This window comes from Vicugna pacos, chromosome 29 (genome assembly GCF_048564905.1).
Source record: "Vicugna pacos chromosome 29, VicPac4, whole genome shotgun sequence".
NCBI classification, from domain to species: Eukaryota; Metazoa; Chordata; class Mammalia; order Artiodactyla; family Camelidae; genus Vicugna; species Vicugna pacos.
In genome coordinates, this window is record NC_133015.1 from 3,926,237 (window position 1) to 3,946,298 (window position 20,062).

The following is a 20,062-nucleotide window of genomic DNA, read 5'->3' on the forward strand; positions in this document are numbered from 1 at the left end:
ACAGGAGAATGACTTTTATAAAAATATTTTCTCAGCTTAGACTGAACTTAAAATAGATTCTTCCTGGGTAGTGCAATATCATTTCTTATTGAACATCTAATCTGTGCAGCAAGGGCATAGCAGAAACACTGCTTTTTAATGGCTATCATATGAGCTGTATGAGAACTATATTGTAGTATGTACACTGTAAAGTTAGAAGGGAATTAACATTTTGTAAAACTAGTAATGGTTTTGACCAATTACACAGAGGAAGAATGCAGTTGGGGGAAAGGCATGTTCCAAAATATACATTTATATTCTGTTTTTTAATAGAGCGACTGCCACTTCTTAGTATAGAATAAAAGCTATGAAAAGAAATCCACTGTGTGAAATAACTTTATTGCCAGGGCTCCTATCTGCCTACCCCATATAAACCCTCTCCTTTTCCTTTCCCACAATTTTACCAGATGTTGCATGTGCCAGTTTTAAAATTGCATTTCCCAGACACTCTCTCATATGGCCACGTGACATCATTTTGATTAATAAAACATTGGGAGTGTTCGTGCTTTATGCATGTGCACACCACCCTTTCTTCCTTGCTACCTAGAACAGAGGAATGATATTGGAGCTCGGGCAAGCATCTTGTAACTAAAAGGAAGAGACACGTAGAATCTCAGAGACCTCACCCCACACCTTTAAGCCGCCTGTCTTGCTGTCTTGTGACTTCTCATTACATAACACAAATAAACCTGAATTATTTTGTACACTAGTGTCCTCTAGTTCAGTCTTACAATATTATATGTTTCAGGTATACAACATAGTCATTAAAGGTTATATTCCATTTCTAGTTACTATAGAATTTTGGCTACATTCCCTGTGCCGTACTATATATCCCTGTACTTTATTTATTTTACACATAGTAGTTTGTACCTCTTAATCCCCTACCGCTACTTTGCCCCCCTTTCCCTTTCCCCACTGGTAGCCACTTGTTTGTTCTCTATATGTGAGTCTGTTTCTTTTTTGTTATATTCATTAGTTTGTTTTATTTTTTAGATTCCAGATACAAGTGATAATCATATAATATTTGACTTTCTCTGACTTAACATAATACCCTCCAAGTCTATCCATGTTGCTGCAAATGGGAAAAATATTCTTTTTTTAATGCCTGAATAGTATTCTAGTGTGTGTGTGTGTTTGAGTGACATCTTTATCAATTCATCTTTAGTTAGACATTTAGGTTGCTCTCATATCTTGGTTATTGTAAATAACGGTGTTATAAACACTGGGGTGCATGTATCTTTTCAAATTAGTGGGGGGTTTTTTTCAGATAAATACCCAGAAGTGGAATTGCTGGGTCATATACTAGTTTTTTTATTTTCAGTTTTTTGAGAAACCGCCATACTGTTTTCCATACTGGCTGCTCTGTTTTACATTCTTACCAACAGTGTACAAGGGTTCCCTTTTCTCCACATCTTTGCCAGCATTTGTTATTTCTGGTCTTTTTGATGACAGCCATTCTAATCGATGTGAAGTCGTAGCTCACTGTGGTTTTAATTGGCATTTTTTTGAAGATTAGCAATGTTGAGCATTGTTTCCTGTACCGTTGGCTGTCTGTATGCCTTCTTTGGAGAAATGTCTATTCAGTTCTTCTACCCAACTTTTTAACTGGGTTGTTTGTTTTCTTGGTGTTGGGTTGTATGAGCTACTTATGTATTTTGGATACTGAATTCATTTATATAAAAGTCATATCATTTGCAAATATTTTCTCCCATTCAGTAGGTTATCTTTTTGTTTTGTTGATGGTTTCATTTACTGCAAAAGCTTTTCAGTTTAATTAGATCTTATTTGTTTTTTGCTTTTGTTTCCTTTGTTTTAGGAAACAGATCCAGAAAAATATTGCTACAATTTTTGTCAAAGAGGGTTCTGCCTGTGTTGTTTTGTAGGAGTTTTACGGTTTCTGGGTGTACATTTAGGTTTTTAGGTAGATATCATTTTAAATAGTTTACTACATATTGATTATTCTTTCTTTTCAAAATAAGGTACTATAAACGGGCCAAGTGTAGGTTTAAGAGGCAGGAGTAAGGCCTGGATTTGGTCTCAGTGTTGCATTCATTATCTTGGAAGAGTCGCATATTTCTAGGCTCAAATTTCAATTCAAAAATTATCATGCTAAATCAAATTATCTACATGTATTAATTTTTTTATCTTATCAATATTCAGCGAATATAACATATTTTTGTTGTTGGAATTACTACTAACGAGTTTAAATAAATTATAAATTTCAAAGCTAATATACAACAAAATTTTACCAATGAAAAGATTATTTTTAAACATTTTGGCTAATTTGAATTCATAAACTTTTAGAAATACAGATAAAAAGACTTATCAAACTATAATATTTAAATCAGTTAGTAATACTTAAATCATATTAAATTATATTAAAATGGAAATACTTTCAATATAAAATGTGCAAAATATTTTATTTAAACATCTCTGGGATTTCAAAATTATAGAATAGATCAACAAGATTACACTGTATAGCACAGGGAAATATATACAAGATCTTATGGTAGCTCACAGAGAAAAAATGTGACAATGAATATATATGTTTTCTTCAGTTCATGTACAACTGAAAAATTGTGCTCTACACTGGAATTTGACACATTGTAAAATGATTATAAATCAATAAAAATGTTAAAAAAAACTCACATAACTCTTTGTTTTTGGTTTCTTCATCATCCCTTGGATCGTTTCTTCAGGTATTTAACACAATTTTCAGAAAACATTATCTTTACTTTAATTGCTTTGGGATATAGTATATTATCATCATTAACATCTTTATGTAATGAAATTCCTGGAAATTTTATCACAAGCTTCAAGGACTATAATTACTTGCATAATATTGACAAGTGTTTTTTAGCTAAGTTTATTTTAAACATAATAAACTTTATTGCTAAAAATAATTTATCCAAAATGTAAGAGTACAGAAAAAGTGCAAGGAAAAAAATAACAACAGTCCATATTTATACAAACCAGAATTTTTAATAAGTGCATTTATCTTGAAACAGAGAGAGAGAGAAAGAGAGAAACCAGAATTGTCAAAATTAAAAAGACAGGAGAAAAATACTGGCAAGAATGTGAAACAGGTGGAATTTTCATACATTTCTGATGGAAGTGTAAAATCATATTGCTTTGTAAAACTGTTTGGAAGTTTCTTATAAAGTGGCACACATATCTAACCTATGCCTCAGTAATTCAGCTCCAAGGTATTTACTCAGAAGCAATGAAAGCAAAAGTCCAAGAAAGAACTCATACAAGAATGTTACCAGCATCTGTACCTGAGTAGCTAAAAGCTGTAAATGGCTTAGGTGTCCATTCAGAAGAAAATGTACAAACAATCTCTGGTATATACATACAATGGAATACTACTCAGCCATAAAAATGAACAAACTATTGATTCATGTGACATGAATTAATCTTAAAAATATTCTGCTGATTAAAAGAGGGCTTTCCTAAAAGAGTAGACATTGTTTGTTTTCAATATAAAGTTCAAAACACATCATGTAAAACTGATTTATACTGGCAAAAGAAAAGAAAGAAGAGCAGTTGCCTCTGGTGGGTGGGCCAGAGATTGGGAAGACGCATGGAAAGAATTTTCCAAGGTCATAGTGAAGTTTTGTATCTTGATAGGGGTTTGGGTTACAGTACTTGCCAAATCTCATCAAGTGACACATTTAAGGGGTATATATGCATACCACTGTATGTAAATTTTACCTTAACAAAATGAAGGACCAGAACTAAATGTTGAATTCTAGGTGAACACTAAAATGTTTAGGGGTGAAATGTCCTCATACAATGGGATGTAAAATAGAATGGAGTATGATGCAAATGTGGTAGGGGAAAGCTGTAGGGAAAAAAATGTGCAACTACAAGGTTTTAGCAACTTTTTAAAATCTCTTTATCTCGAGCCAGATGTCGTTCTAAACATATTACATGTATCAACCCTTTTTTCCTCTTAGCAACCCTAAGAGTCAGGTACTACAACGGCTCCAATATTACAACTGTGGAAACGGAAGGCACTGAGAGATGAAACATCTTGCCCTGACTTGCCCTCAGAGAGCCCGACATGACACAGTCGGCATTTAAACACAACCAGTTACAAGTCCAGCTCCAGGACTAGTCTAGTCTTTGGGCATCAGTATAGTACCAGATTTCTCCCTCTCTTTTCTTCTCTCTTCCTCTCTTTCCATCTCTCTCCCCTTCTCTCCTCCTGCCTCTCTTTTTCCCTTTCTCTTCATATATATTTTCTAGGAATGTGTTTTCAATTATGTTAAAGTAAGAGTATATGTTATTACCTAGCCAGATATCATGTTTCATCTTAAGTGGGAAAAAAAAGCACAGTTGAACATTTCAAAGTAACATACGTTAACTTAAAATGTTTTAAATAAAACACTCAGTATATGTGTACCTATAAATACATATTTAACTTTATAACAAAAATATGTCTAGAAAGGATTTTGATTGTATAGTTGCTCATATGAAAATGTAGTGTAATTTAAACAGAGCTCATCAAAAAGGGCATTGCTAATTACTGAGTAAAATAATAGTGCTCGATTAGAATGGCGTCTGTACCTTTCCCTGGGTTTTCTCCATAAGTCTACTGTTCTTAGATCTTAATAAGTGGGTTGATTCACTATTCCTGGAAAAATAGCTAATTAGGAAGCAACCTTTCTATCCTAGCTTTCCAAAATTGAGAAGCATAGTTGTTCCTGTTTTCCAAATCTGCTAAACTTGCCATGAGAGTACGTATCACATCCTAAGGATCATATAATTGCCATGTTACTATGTTAAGGTGTTAGAAAACTAATTCCTTTAATAATCCCAAGTATTATATAGCATTAGTCCATTTCTCGCATGAAGTGATTAAGGGTCAGAATGATTAAGTAACTTGTCCATAGTCACAAAATACATTAACTTCTGGAGGCCTTCAAATATATTCCAACATCTGAAGATTACACACATACACACAGACCCACAAAAACACCTACACATACACACATAGGAGTGCTCTGTGTATGTGTATGAACGTGTTTGTATGGTATATTATACATATATTTATGCAGTGTTATATGTATATGTATATATATTGATATATCAAAAGTAAAATATATAAATATGTATATAAATATTTATATATACATGCACACATATATATGAGTTTTATAAATCATAAAGGATATCAATAAGGATTGAAAGAATTCTTACTACTTTGTCATAAAGTTCAGTTCAGAAATTGATACTCAATTATTTCCTAAAATTCATGTAGCTGTTTTATTTATAAGTCAAAACTACCTTGGTAGAGATTTGACAATAAAAGAATTAAGAAATTTCAGAACTCAACAGAGTGAGATGAACTTTGTGACAACTTCTTTACACAAATACTTGAGGAAAGAAATTCACATTCAAATTTTAAAAATAAAATATTCTTACATCCATTGTAGATTAATTGACCATATATCTGTGGGATTATTTCTGGGCTTTCTGTTTGAATTGATCTATGTGTATATTTTTGTGCCAGTACCATACCGTTTTGATTGCTGGAGCTTTGTAGTATAGTCTGAAGTCAAGGAGTATGATTGCTCCAGCTTCTTTCTTCATTCTCAAGATTATTTTGGCTGTTCGGGGCCTTTTGTGTTTCCAGGCAAATTTAGTGTTTTTAATTCTAGTTCTGTGGAAAATGCCATTGGTAATTTCATAGAGATGCCAATAAATCTGTAGATTGCCTTGAGTAGTATGGTTATTTTAACAATATTGATTCTTCCAATTCAAGAACGTGGTATATTTTCCATCACATGTTATGACAAAGGAGGCAAGAATATTCAATGGAGAAAAGACAGTCTCCACATAAGTGGTGCTGAGAAAACTGGAAGCTGCCTGTAACAGAATTAAATTAGAACATTCTGCAACACCATGTCCAAAAATAAACACAAAATGGATTAAAATCCTAAATGTAAGACTGATACTCTAATCCTCCTAGAGGAAAACAGAGGCAGAACAATCTTTGACATAAATTGCAACAATATTTTTTGAACTGGCTCCTAGAGTAATGGAAATAAAAGCAAAAAATAAACAAATGGGACTAATTAAACTTGAAAGCATTTGCACAGCAAAGGAAACCATAGATAAAACAAAAAGACAACCTACAAAATGGGAGAAAATATTTGCAAATGATGTCACTAACAAGCAATTAATTTCCAAATGCATACAAACAGCTCATACAGCTTAATATCAAAAAAAAAACATGAATAATCCAATCAAATAATAGATAGAAGACCTAGACATTTCTCCAAAGAAGACATACAAATGGCCAAAGGTATATGAAAAAATGTTCAATGTCACTAATTATTAGAGAAATGTAAATCAAAACTACAGTGAAGTATCACCTCATGCTGGTCAGAATGGCCATCACCAAAGTCTACAAATAATAAATACTGGAGAGGGTGTGGAGAAAAGGGGACCTTCCTACACTGTTGGTGGGAATGTAAATTGATGCAGCTACTATAGAGAACAGTATGGAGGTTCCTTAAAAAACTAAAAATAGAATTACCATATGATCTAGCAAACCCATTCCTGTGCATATATCTGGAAAAGATGAAAACTTTAATTCAAAAAGATACAAGCATCCCAATGTTCATAGCAGCACTATTTACAATAGTCAAGACATGGAAACAACCTAAATGTCCATTGACAGATGACTGGATAAAGAAGATGTGGTATATTTATACAATGGAATACTACTCAGCCATTAAAAATGATAAAATAATGCCATTTACAGCAACATGGATGGTCCTGGAGAATGTCATTCTAGGTGAAGTAAGCCAGAAAGAGAAAGAAAAATACCATATAATATCACTCATATGTCGAATCTAAAAAAAATGAATTTATAAAACAGAAACAGACTCACAGACATAGAATACAGGCGTGGTTGCCGGGGGGAGGGGATGGGAAGGGATAAACTGGGAGTTCGAGATTTGCAGATACTGACTGATATATATAAAATAGGCAAACAAGTTTATACTGTATAGCACAGGGAAGTATATTCAATATCTTACAGTAGCATGTAGTGAAAAGAATTTGAAAATGAATATATGCATATTCCTGTATGACTGAAGCATTGTGCTGTACACCAGAAATTGACACAACATTGTAAACTGACTATAACTCAATAAAAACATTATTTTAAAAAAACTCCTTGTGATTGGGCAAAACTGCCAACTTTTCTGAAAATATGGAAACCCAAGAAGTAGCCTAGACAGGATGAACAAATATTAGTTCTCTTCTGATCATTTTTCCAATAAAGTCAATTAGGTTTTAAAAAAAAACTATTAAATTCTAGGCACTGAGCAGCACAATTATAGAAAGCAACCTGAAAAATAGGTCTTTACTAATTAAAAATATTTCAGTAACAGAAATGGAGGAAATTACCCATATGGGGCTTCTATTACTGTTGTCACCTACTGACACATGTATTCCACCTGCTCAGGGCAGGCGCTTGTTGTGACTGAGCAGGGTCTGTCCTGAGCAGGTGTTAAGTAGTTCAAACATCACCTCTGCTTATAAGTTTCACTGTTTAGAAAATAAGATTCAATGACAATATTAAAGAAATACATATCACGGCAGGGGTCTCTAGAATTGTCCTGAGATTGAAGAGCAGTTTTGTTGCATTAATTTTCTCAAAACATCACAATCATCTCTTGGACGGGGCACGGCAGAAATGGAACAGGGTCCCCAAAATGCAGGTAAACACCAAAAAATATTTATGGGTGGCTTTCAAGGATGAATCTTCATGAACCATAGCAATCCCCCTGCTGTAGTGAAAACATACGTCCACTTGAAGGCAGCCATGGTCTTCGTGGTAGGACTAAATATTTTATTACTTTTACTGAGAGCATACTTGGATTATGGTTACTTTATTCATGGGGAAAATGCCCACTAAATGTTTCATGAGATTTACTTACTGTGTTTTTATATGTTACGTAAAATTTAAACTATGACAGAAAATAAATCTATGCAGGCTAAAGAAATATTAAAGATTTAATATTTTTAGAGTATTTTTCAGCATTAAAAATAAATATAAGATTTATTTAAATGAGGAGCTATGGTGTTTTTGAAATATAACCTCATAAAAGTGAGAGTAAAATGAAAGAAATAGAAGAGAAATGACACTGTAAGACTTAGTGGATTTCAAGAAACAGCAAAGATGATATAGATGTAAAAGAAAAAAAAAGGCTTTATCTATCATTTCATAGGAATATTTTAATGTTAATATAAAGGTAGATATTAATACAATTTTTATCTGGGATCCAATTACTGGTTAGCCATTAAACTGGATTCTCAAGTAAGCTAATTCTTTTAGCTTTCATGAGCTTTAAGTTGCTAATCATAAAAATGCCCTCTGCCCAGGCCATTAAAGTGGGATTCAGTGGAAAACTCTTGAGATAATTTGAATTTACAAGTAAACTAAATCTATATATGTGTGTAGCATATAGAAAGAGATTACTATATATAAAATATATATGGTATTTGTATTATAGTCATGGAAGTAATCTTTGTATATAGTAATCTTAATATAGTAATCATGTTTTAGTACCACTGGCACCTAAACTAGAGATGCATGTGTTATTCAGTACTTGAAATCATAACATTGTTATCCTTGTTAATATTTTGTTGTTTAAGAAAACCAGATACATGAGAGGCTAAGTGGGTGATGGGAAATTTAGGAAGCTGCCTTAAATAATGAAGCTCTAAAGAACCCGTGGCCAGAAAAGAGGCCAGAAGGTGCAAATAGCTGTGTGGAATTACAGGAAAAAAAAAAAAAAACACAGCAGTAGCTTGAAAACCCGCAGCCTGGTGATGAGGGGTTACTAGGGGGAATACTGTAAATAACCACAGAAGGAGGGAAATGCGCACACCAGCAAAGAAAAGGGAAAAAGAAACACTCCTGATGGAGCTTGTTTTTAAGTTGAATGAACAAAGAGGTTGACAAAGGTCAGATGTTTAATGAGTTGACTGCTTTGATAGTGAAACAGATCTGAGCTGTCAGAATTAGGTGTCTTAAAAACTCAAGAGAAGGGTTGTGGCACAGAGAGATGTAAACACAGAAAAATCCAAAGTTTTTTTAATATGTTTGAAAATACGCCCTATCGAAATGTGAGTTGCAAAACCTTATTTCATGCAGCTGTTCCTCTCCACTGTCCCTTAATGCCTCTTCCCTCCATGAACGTAATCATTTTAAAAATATGTATTTTTGGAGTATTCTTCTGGATCTACTCCTATGTAGATTTTATTGTGTATTTTTGTATGTATATATGCACTTATAATTTCAGGTTCTATAGGACAAACATGATCATATTATTTATATAATTCTGCAGCTATTTTTTTATTGGTTGTCTTTCATAAGTTTCTATGTCAATGTATATAAATCTACCTCAGTTTTTTAACACCCGCCTAGAATTCCATAGAATAAATGTATCACAATGTAGTCGATCTTCTATTAAAGGACATTTAAATTGCTTTCATATTTTTACCAAAATAAGTACAATTTCAGAGATTTATGATAGAACAAATTAATTTTTAATTATCATCCTCAAGCTAACGGCAAAGCAATGCTGGATGTTTGTTCTTTCTTCCTTTTCAAAATCATTTATCTTCTGCGAAAACTCCTGTGATTTACTTTTCACTGCTTGATGTCAGATTAAATGAAACCAATAATAAGGAAGGGAAACTCTCAAAATATGAAAATCTTTCCAATAGACACATGTTGTCCAAAATTCCAGTTTGAGTTTAAATATCATGCTTCTGATGAACTGCTTTATAAAAACATTGCCAAAGTGGGCAGAGAATGAGTTTAGCATTAAGGCTAAAGTGTGTATGAAATTCAGTTCTAATCAGGAATATTCTGCATGATATTTTATGACTTAGGTTCTTATCTGTACAGTGTAATAATAATAATAATAGTAATAATAATAATAATAATAATAATAAATACCTACTTTTATTTGATACTGTGAGGAATAAATAAGGGAAGCCCCTCACATAAATAATGCATTAAATAAATTTAGTTCCTCTTTTTTAGTAAGTACTCAATAAATGCAACAAAATGATGTTGCACTTTGTTGGTTTATGTGTGTGTGTGTGACTCTGTGTGTTTATTTGTTTGCCACCCCCCCAAAAAAATTAAAATATAAAATACTTCTATTAATGTATCCAACATATCCCTGGTAAAGGGACTAAAAATTAAAATTGGGAAACTAAACTAAAATCCGTCAAGAAGTTTTCTTCTCAGTATCTGGATCAGTCAAATAATTGCCTTGACCACCTGCTGTCTTAACTATGAAAACCAATGCTAGATTGTTATTAAATGTGTGTATCAATAAGCAGTTTTCAGAGTGTGGTCCTCAGACTAGCAGCACCCACTGGAATGTTATTGGAAATGCAAATTAAGTCCATCCCAAACCCACTGAATCAGAAACCAAAGGGATTAAACAGAACAATACATTTCACTGGGTCCTCTGGATGACTCTGATGCATGTTCAAAGTAGAGAAAAACTACGATGTGTCTTTTTTTTAATTTTTTTTCCTTTTTTTTAATTGAAGCACAGTCAGTTACAATGTGTCAATTTCTGGTGTACAGCACCATGTCCCAGTCATGCATATATATACATATATTTGTTTTCATATTCTTTTCCATTAAATGTTGCCACAAGATACTGAATATAGTTCCTCGTGTATCTTTAAAATATAAGTACTAAAATGTGAAATGTTATTTGTTTCACTACTTATAACCTTACAAATGAAAAACATCCAAACAGTTTATTTTAACATGTCAAGTGAAATTATGAATGCTGTAATGGTAGACATCTCAAAATAGTGACACACATTTTTATCTTGCCAAATTTCCCTCCAGATTCGTCTGTTACCTGTGCTTCCCTTTATCCAGGTTTCAGAAATGACACTCTTACTAAGTATTTTCAAATGCTCATCAATTAGCTGAGAGGTTAAATCTGGAATCTTTTTCAGCATCTTCCACACAGCGTTGTGTTCAGATGGTGTCCTGTGAATGGGCCTTAAAAAAAAAAATTGCAAATTGAGAGACCACAGCATAAATACAAAGAAACAAACAAAAATCCTTGATTTTTCAGCTTCCAGATTCGTATTTCCTTTTTTTAAGAGTTGTTTAAGGATGCTCGTGATAACATTCTCTTTTGTCTTAGTAATCTTTAAAATTTGTTCTCCTCCCATCATAAAGATGTATTTCCATGAAATTTTAAACTTTAGGAAATTATATAGTGCCTTTACCTTCTTTTTATAGAAAACTCAGTGCTTCAGTTTTAAGATTATGTCCTTCATTATTAGCCATTATAATAATAAAGACCTCTTTTAGACAGTCAAATGATTGATGTTTTATCTACTGTTTATTCTCGATCCTTTTAAGTACTATTAAAATTAGATCAAATGAAGCTGTAATTTAACATTTGAGGATATAAATTTTAAGTTAAAGATACATTTGTAATTTTAAATAAAATGTAGTTATCATATGATAGATATTTATTTACTTTAATCATTAAATTTACTATTTAATAAATAGTGTGCCATAATCAAGATACAAAATTCATGTTGGTTCTAAGTTCTCAAGGGACTAACCTAGTTCTCATGCCATTGCTAAATATGCAGTATTTTTTAAAAATCTATTGTAAAAAATCAGTTTAGCAGCAGAAAGGATACTCAGGGTACTCACATATATGTAGGTTTGCCAGAAACAGACTCAGTTTAGACACGATATCCTGTTGGCCCATCTGCTATGCATGTGTTTGTGTGTGCATGTTTACAGGATGACAATATAACTTTCTTTTTTAGTGTTGTTGTGTTGTAGCAAAAAAAACCCCAAAAAAGTTGGGAAAACACTCGCTTAGTCATCTCAAGAAATAGTTTTGAGAAAATTGGCTCCCTACTTAAAATCATTTAAAAATGTGTACTTCAGATACAATAAAGAAGAATTTATGTGCAGAAATGTCATGGTATCATAATTAAAGCCTAAAATATGTTGCTGATTTAGCAACCAAATCGGGGTGACAAGAAATAATATCATGGATTTAAAAAAATAGGCATACATTTTTAGTAGCAAAACATTTGCTATATTTTTTGCCTGCAATAATCTGGAACATAGACCAAGTGCCTAGGAAACCTGCTGCTTCACAGAAAATAATTGGAAAAAGCCAGAGAATTATTGTGATTTGCTTGCTAAATGTTACTTGTTTGTAGCAACGTATTATTATCTGGCTAAAACTGACCAATTCTCAAGCATAAACGAAAACAAATAGAGATGGAGGGGATCCAGAAATGTGGGGCATGATTTTTTACCAGCCATGTCATTAGATGAATTTAATAGTCACGTTTACCAGGATGGATGAGTAGATTAATGTTTGTCATCATATTGGGAAGGTTTGGCCATTCTCTCTTCAATATTCTCTGCCCCTTTTCTCCTCTCCTTCCAAGATTCCCACTAGGTTGATTCTGGTTTTCTTGTGGTGTTCCCACAGATCCCTGAGACTCTGTTCATGGTTTTCGTTTTTATTCTTTCTGCTCCTCTGATTGGATAATCTTAATCGACGTATCTTCAAGTTTGACAAAAGTTCCTTCTGCCAGACCTCACCTGTTGTCGAACCCCACTAGGGAAGTTTCTATTTCGGTTATTGTACTTTTTAACTCTAGAATCTCTATTTGGCTCTTTTTTTTATTGCAATTACTTTGGATTGATATTATCGGTATGGTGAGACATTACTGTCATACTTTCCTTTGACTTTATAAAGTCTGTATCCCTTATGGTGTGCAGAACCTGTCTCTGTTCACTTCACTTAATAGTCATGTAATAATTGTTTGGAGATTTTCTTAAATGCTTGAACCATTAAGTCCTCCAACTTTTGCTGATGGGACTGCCAAGTTGTCATGCTCTACTTTAATTCTTTAGGTATGGTTTCCTTTATTTCTTTGAATCTATTCATAATAGTTGATTTAAAATCTTTGTCTATGAAATCCAACATTTGAATCCTCTCAGGACATTGTTTTCTCTTGATTCCTTTTCCCTGTAGGGGACATACTTTGTTGTTTCTTGGCATGTCTCATCATTTTTGTTTAAAATTGGACATTTTTTGACAAAATAATGTGGCAAATCTAGAAATAAGTTTTTCCCCTCCTTCCGAGGGTGAAATAACATCAATGTCCTGTGAATGTGGCTTTTCTAGGAAACTGCCAGACAAATAACAGCGTGGCAATGTATTGGGAGTAGGGCTTTTTGGCTCCTAACCAGTCTGCCCCCTCAGTGGCTATAAGGCTGCTACCTTCCAAGCCTATCACAGGATTGGAGAAAGGAGTATTAAAACAGATCAAGGTTTAAAAACTACAAACCCTGCTATTCTTATAAGGTTCTTCTATTTTTCTTGAATAAATGCTCATTTTGTTGCATGCATCTGGTTAATTTTCAGAGTTCTGAAAAAAAAATCATTTTGACACATTTTGCCAGCATTTCACTGCTGAAGGAGCAGGTATACAGAGGTTCTCACTCTGCCATTGTGGGAGTCCTGCACTCCACATTGAATCTTAAATCCTCCAACCTACAGCAACACCCCTAATTTCCTCCCACAGCTCAGAGTCAACAGAAACTGCAATCAACTGATGACAAGCCGTAGGGGAGTGTACGTGACCATTGTGAGTGGGACAGTCAGAAGTATTTGGGAAATAATACTACTAACTGAAAAGATTAGAAGAAATAATGTTTAAGAGTCCAGAAATCACTCAAAATTATAACTCTTCATTATTTTGATAAAAGATTGGAACTGTAACTTACATATTCTGACCAAACCTGCAAAACATTATTTCCTACAACTGGCCTAATCTTGCTCTAGAAATCTAATTCCTGATAAATTCTTATTTTTTCTGTATCCTTCTGCTTTTCCTACATGGGCACTCAAGAACTTTCAAATATTTGGAATACCATGTTTGGGCTCTAAAGAAGAGAGATGTGATAACTTACCCCTCTAACCTCCTATTACCACCATTTTCACTTTGTTTGTGCTGCCCCATCTGGGGACTGGTCTTAAGAGTTTCTCAGGCTACACCTTGACAGATGATCCGCAGTTTTGAAATTCTCCAGAACTTTTCAATGGATTCTAACATACACCTCTGTGCATCCTCAAAATGGTAAATCAAGACATTCATGTCTGAAGGCTTGTCCTTCACTTCATCTTTTTAAAACAGACTTCAATTCTCTTTCAATATCTATGTTTTATATTTGACAGGAACTTTTACATACATCATACACACTGCTTTCTTACCACATCTTCCAGACCTACTCTTACTTAATATGAAAAGCTACACTGAAAGAAACTAGATTAACAAAAAGGAAAGAATTCATAAAGTGACAGATGTCTCAAATGTATAATGTCCAAACTAATACTAGTAAATAAGGAGTTGTTTAATACCATCATTCTTATCATTATCATCTTTATGAATTATCAAAGCACATATAGTTGCATGAAAAAATTGTTATTCCTGTTGTATTTTCATTGACTCACCTTTATCTCTATTTCCAGCCTTAATTCAATCTGATTACAAAAAACAGAATCTTAATATATTCCATATATTTTGCAGGCATTACAGTTGGAAACAAAATAGCTATAGGATTTCTTTTTACTCCTTTCTTTCCTGGTGATTATTTCAAACCTAGGAGTGTATAGAGTCATGACAAGTGGGTATCTGGCTTCTGATCACCAGCACCTCTGTCCTTTGGCATCTGCTTTGTTCTCACTGTTATGTATAGCCATTGGCATCCATGAATATCTAAATGTTTCAAGTTATAGGTACACATGATCTACATTTTGTAAAACTTCTTGTAAACCTATTGACTGTTTCACTCTGTGCTAATTCATCATACTCCTTGCTAGAAATGAGAGTATTTATTTATTTATTTTTCTTAACATATAGTTTTATGGTTTTGACAAGACAAATATCAATGTATTAGATTTCAGTAGATGCTTGTTAAATTCCTCCCTATAAAGTTGCTCACCAGTTACTAACTCTTTATTGAGAACTGATTCAACATTTTGGAGAATATCTCCTGGGAAGAAGAGGGAGCAGGACATGGAGAAACTGATTTGAGGAATGTTCAGAGGATGGATCAGAGCCCAGTGTTAGAACAGCCAAGAAAACGTGGTACCTATTCTTGGGGGTGAGGGGCACTTCAGGCCTTTCCAGAGAAAATAGAACCACAGAACCACTGGGAGACTGGCAAGCATGAAATCTGTAGGACAGGCTGGCAGGCTGGGAACTCAGGAAGGACTTCTGTATTACAGTCTTGAGGTAGAATTCCTTCTTCTCTGAGAAACCTCAGTTGTTGCTTTAAGGTCGTCAACTGATTGCACAAGGCCCACCCACATTATGGAAGGTAATCTGCTTTATTTAAATTCAGCTGATAGCAAATGTTAATCACATCTACAAAATACATTCAAAGCAACATCTACACTAACATTTCACCAAACGACTGGGCCCAACAGTCTCACAAAAATGGAAAATAAATTAACAATCACAGGCTTAATTGCCTCTGGAAACATCGTTGCAGCCATGGGAAACTGGTTAGGACTTTCTTAAGGTCTCTATACCCCTAATGCCAATTTAATCACATCTACTTGGACATGCCAATGAAATGGAGCATCTGCATTTTTCTGCAGGTAATCTAGACTTCCTAGATTAATTAACAATCCCTGATGTGCTAGATTGAAGAGTAAACAAAAAGCCCTGTACTTGTCTTTTAATAGCATTACACGCCTTCTGATATAGTTTGTATTCAATTTAAATATTGAAATTATGCAAAGTTCAGCTACCAGTACTGGCTGATTCCAAGGCCTTCTTTAGAGGACTTAGACTCTTCGGTTGAAGTCCTTAGCCTTCCAGAGTGACTCTGCTCACAACTCTTCTCCCCAAGAAGGAATTCAAGTATGTGAGGGGATTTACTGGGTCCTCGTGGCAGTGGCTAGAGGAACAGTGGACTTCACGTGCTGAAAATTTTGTTGAAGGAATATAATCAACTTATATTACAGAAAACAAAAATACAGGCATCAAGCTTGGGTAGGATGTTTGGCCAATAAAACAGTGGTAAATCAGAGCAGGCACAAGTAAAGGGAGAAAGTAGGGGTGGAATATGTTATAAGAAGCAATATTTAAGCACTGTCAAAGGGGTTAATTTCCTCAAGGACACAGCTAACAGTGATTGAAAAGAAACCGAAAGACTAAAAGCTACTGAGTGAGGAACAAATCATGTAAACACACAAACACACACTCACATACACACAAAGGGCCCAAATTTAAATAGAGCAATTCCAGATCTTCAGGATGAAGTAATAAATACACAGTGCAATCGGGAAAAAGCATATAAGCTTCTCATTTAAAAACAGAGACAAATATTAGATATAGAAAGATACAAATGACAGTGTTTAGTCAAAATACTAAAAATTGAAAGTAATTAATAACAGTTAAAGCATTTGGCTGCATTTTCTCAGGAGAATATTACTTAGTTTATTACAGAACCCTATGTAAAAACATAAACCTACAATGTTGGTGATGTTATTAGGTATATATTGCATAAGTATAAATATATCAGAAATACTTATTCTAGAGACAAAATTGTTAAGTGAATCTTAAAGATCCTCTCTTACAATTATAAAATCCATAATTAAAATATTCACTGGAGAATATTCAGTTTTAAGAATCATGATTTGATGATTCAGAAATTGCCACCTTCTTAAAGATGGCTTTCTTTAAGTAGCTGCTTTTAAAGTTTAAAATATTCCTTCAGAACCCTCCTACACTGTTGGTGGGAATGTAATCTGGTGCAGGCATTATGGAAAACAGTATGGAGATTCCTCAAAAGACTAAAAATAGACCTACCATATGATCCAGCAATCCTACTCTTAGGCATATATCCAGAAGGAACCTTATTTCAAAAAGATAGATGTACCCCAATGTTCATAGCAGCACTATTTACAATAGCCAAAACATGGAGACAACTAAATCAATCAATGATCCATTGACTGATGATTGGATAAAGAAGCTGGCTTTGGTATATTTATACAATGGAATACTACTCAACCATAAAAAATAACAAAATAATGAATGCCATTTGCTGCAACATGGATGGATCTGGTGAATGTCATTCTAAGTAAAGTAAGCAAGAAAGAGAAAGAAAAATACCATATGATATCAATTATATGTGGAACCTAAAAAAAAAAAAGACAAACTTATTTATAAAACAGAGACAGACTCACAGACATAGAAAGCAGACTTTTGGTTACCAGAGGGGGAAGGGGTTGGGAGGGGACCAAATGGGAGTTTGAGATTTGCAGACACTAATATATATAAAATAAACAAGTTTATACTGTTTAACTCAGGGAACTATATTCAATATCTTGTAGTAACTTATAGTGAAAAAGTATATGAAAACGAACATATGTATATTCATGTATGACTGAAGCGTTGTGCTGTGCACCAGAAATTGACACAACATTGTGAACTGACTACATTTCAATAAAAATATATAAACAAAAAAATGTATCCCTTCAGTTATTCATATCTCCTGGTTTCTTCTTCCTTTAGAACAAGATAACTACACTGGGCAATGCACAAAATCATAATCATCAAATTCATTTCATTTCACCCATTAAACTCTCATTCTAAATTGTTCAATATATATTTGCAAAAAAGTGAACTGTTCTCTGTGTTAATTATTTATTTATTGACAATTTGAAATACCTAAGCTATTTAATTTGAAGGAGTATCTGACTATCTAGGTATTAGAAATTCCAGGGTTTTTTTGTAGTCAAACCACACACACACACACACACACACACACACACAAGCAGGAGGAGGAATTCTGATTGCAAGAAAAGACTTAATTCAAGAAAAGTTGTCAGTTTTGCCAGAGGTTTGTCAATTTTATTTACTTTTTCAAAAAACCAGCTTTTGGTTTGGTTGATTTTCTTTATGGTCTTGTTAATCCCTATTGTATTTATTTCCTCCCTGATCTTTATTATTTCCTTCCTTCTGCTGCCTTTTGGGGCTTTTTGTTCTTCTTTTTCTAATTCTTTCAGGTGGTGGGTTAACTTGTTTATTTGAGATTGTTCTTCTTTTTTGAGGAAGGCCTGTATCACTATAAACTTCCCTCTTAGCACTGTCTTTGCTGCGTCCCATAGATTTTGAGTGGTTGTGCTTTCATTGTCATTTGTCTAAAGGTATTTTTTAATTTCAGCTTTGATTTCCTCATTGACCCATTGTTTTTTCAATAACATATTGTTTAATCTCCATGCTTTCCTTTTTTTCTCCTTTGTTTCTCTGTTGTTGATTTCCAGTTGCATGGCATCGTGGTCAGTAAAGATGCTTGAGATAATTTCTATCTTCTTAAAATTGTTGAGGTTTCTTTTATGCCCAAGTACATGATCAATCCTGGAAAATGTTCCATGTGAACTTGAAAAGAATGTATATCCTATTTTTGGTGAGTGTAATGCTCTGAAAATATCCACCAAATCTAGTTTTTCTATTGTAGTATTTAATTTCTCTGTTGCCTTGTTTATTTTCTGTCTGGAAGATCTGTCTAGTGATGTTAATGCAGTGTTAAAATCTCCAACTGTGATTGTATTCCCATCAATATCCCCCTTTATCTCTGTTAGTAATTGTTCTATGTACTTAGGTGCTCCTATATTGGGTGCATATATATTAACGAGTGTAATATCCTCAAACTACAATGACGTATCACCTCACATCACTCAGAATGGCCATCATTCAAAAATCCATAAATGACAAATGCTGGAGAGGCTGTGGAGAAAGGGGAACCCTCCTACACTGCTGGTGGGAATGCAGTTTGGTGCAGCCACTATGGAAAACAGTGTGGAGATTCCTCAAAAGACTAGGAATAGACTTATCATATGACCCAGGAATCCTGCTCCTGGGCTTGTATCCAGAAGGAACCCTACTTCCAAATGACACCTGCACCCCAATATTCATAGCAGCACTATTTACAATAGCCAAGACATAGAAACAGCCTAAGTGTCCTTCAACAGGTGACTGGATAAAGAAGAGATGGTATATTTATACAATGGAATACTACTCAGCCATAAAAACTGACAACGTAACGCCATTTGCAGCAACATGGATGCTCCTGGAGGATGTCATTCTAAGTGAAGTAAGCCAGAAAGAGAAAGAAAAATACCACATGAGATGCTCATATGTGGAATCTAAAAAACAAAAACAAAAACACAAACAAACAAACAAAGACAAAGTATAAATACAGGACAGAAATAGACTCATAGACAGAGAATACAGACTTGTGGTTGCCAGTGGGGCAGAGGGTGGGAAGGGATAGACTGGGATTTCAAAATTGTAGAATAGATAAACAAGATTACACTGTACAGCACAGGGAAATATACACAAAATGTTATGGTAGCTCACAGAGAAAAAAATGTGACAATGAGTGTGTATATGTCCATGTATGACTGAAAAATTGTGCTGAACACTGGAATTTGACAAAATATTGTAAAATGATTATAAATCAATAAAAAATGTTTAAAAAAAGCTTTAAGCACATCCAACGGAAATAAATAAATTAATTAATTAATTAATTAATTAAAAAAAGAGAAGAGTTGTCAGAAGACCCATGAAGATCTCTAAAACTGAAAGTAATCTTCAGAGATGCTGATTAATTTTTACTTCTCAGTGACTTATAAACATCAAAGAAAATATCTTTAGGTCCTATCATAAAATAATCAATGTTTAATCAGAAGTGAATATACTTGGGGATAAAGCTGATTCATATATTTGAAGAACTGTCAAATTAAAGAGGGATTAAGATTATTCTGTCTAGCAATTTGAGAAGAAGTTATAAAGAGATTACTTTTTTTTTCTAATTAAAAAGAACAGTCAAAAATATTAAAAACAAAAGACAGATCCTTGGGGACATATATATGACATTCAAGTGTTAGTT

At 33.6% G+C, this 20,062-nt stretch overlaps 1 protein-coding gene across 8 annotated transcripts in view; it reads right to left on the reverse strand.

Annotated features, from left to right (window-relative positions):
* CNBD1 (cyclic nucleotide binding domain containing 1) overlaps positions 1-20,062 on the reverse strand; it is a 299,007-nt gene that overhangs the window by 144,277 nt on the left and 134,668 nt on the right. For all 8 annotated transcript variants that reach the window (XR_012065401.1, XM_072951719.1, XM_072951718.1 and 5 more), the window contains exon 5: positions 10,959-11,104. Coding sequence is in view for 7 of the 8 variants with exons in the window: in XM_072951719.1 (XP_072807820.1) it covers positions 10,959-11,104 (146 nt within the window). In the remaining variant the exon portion in view is untranslated. The remainder of the gene's footprint in view (positions 1-10,958; positions 11,105-20,062) is intronic.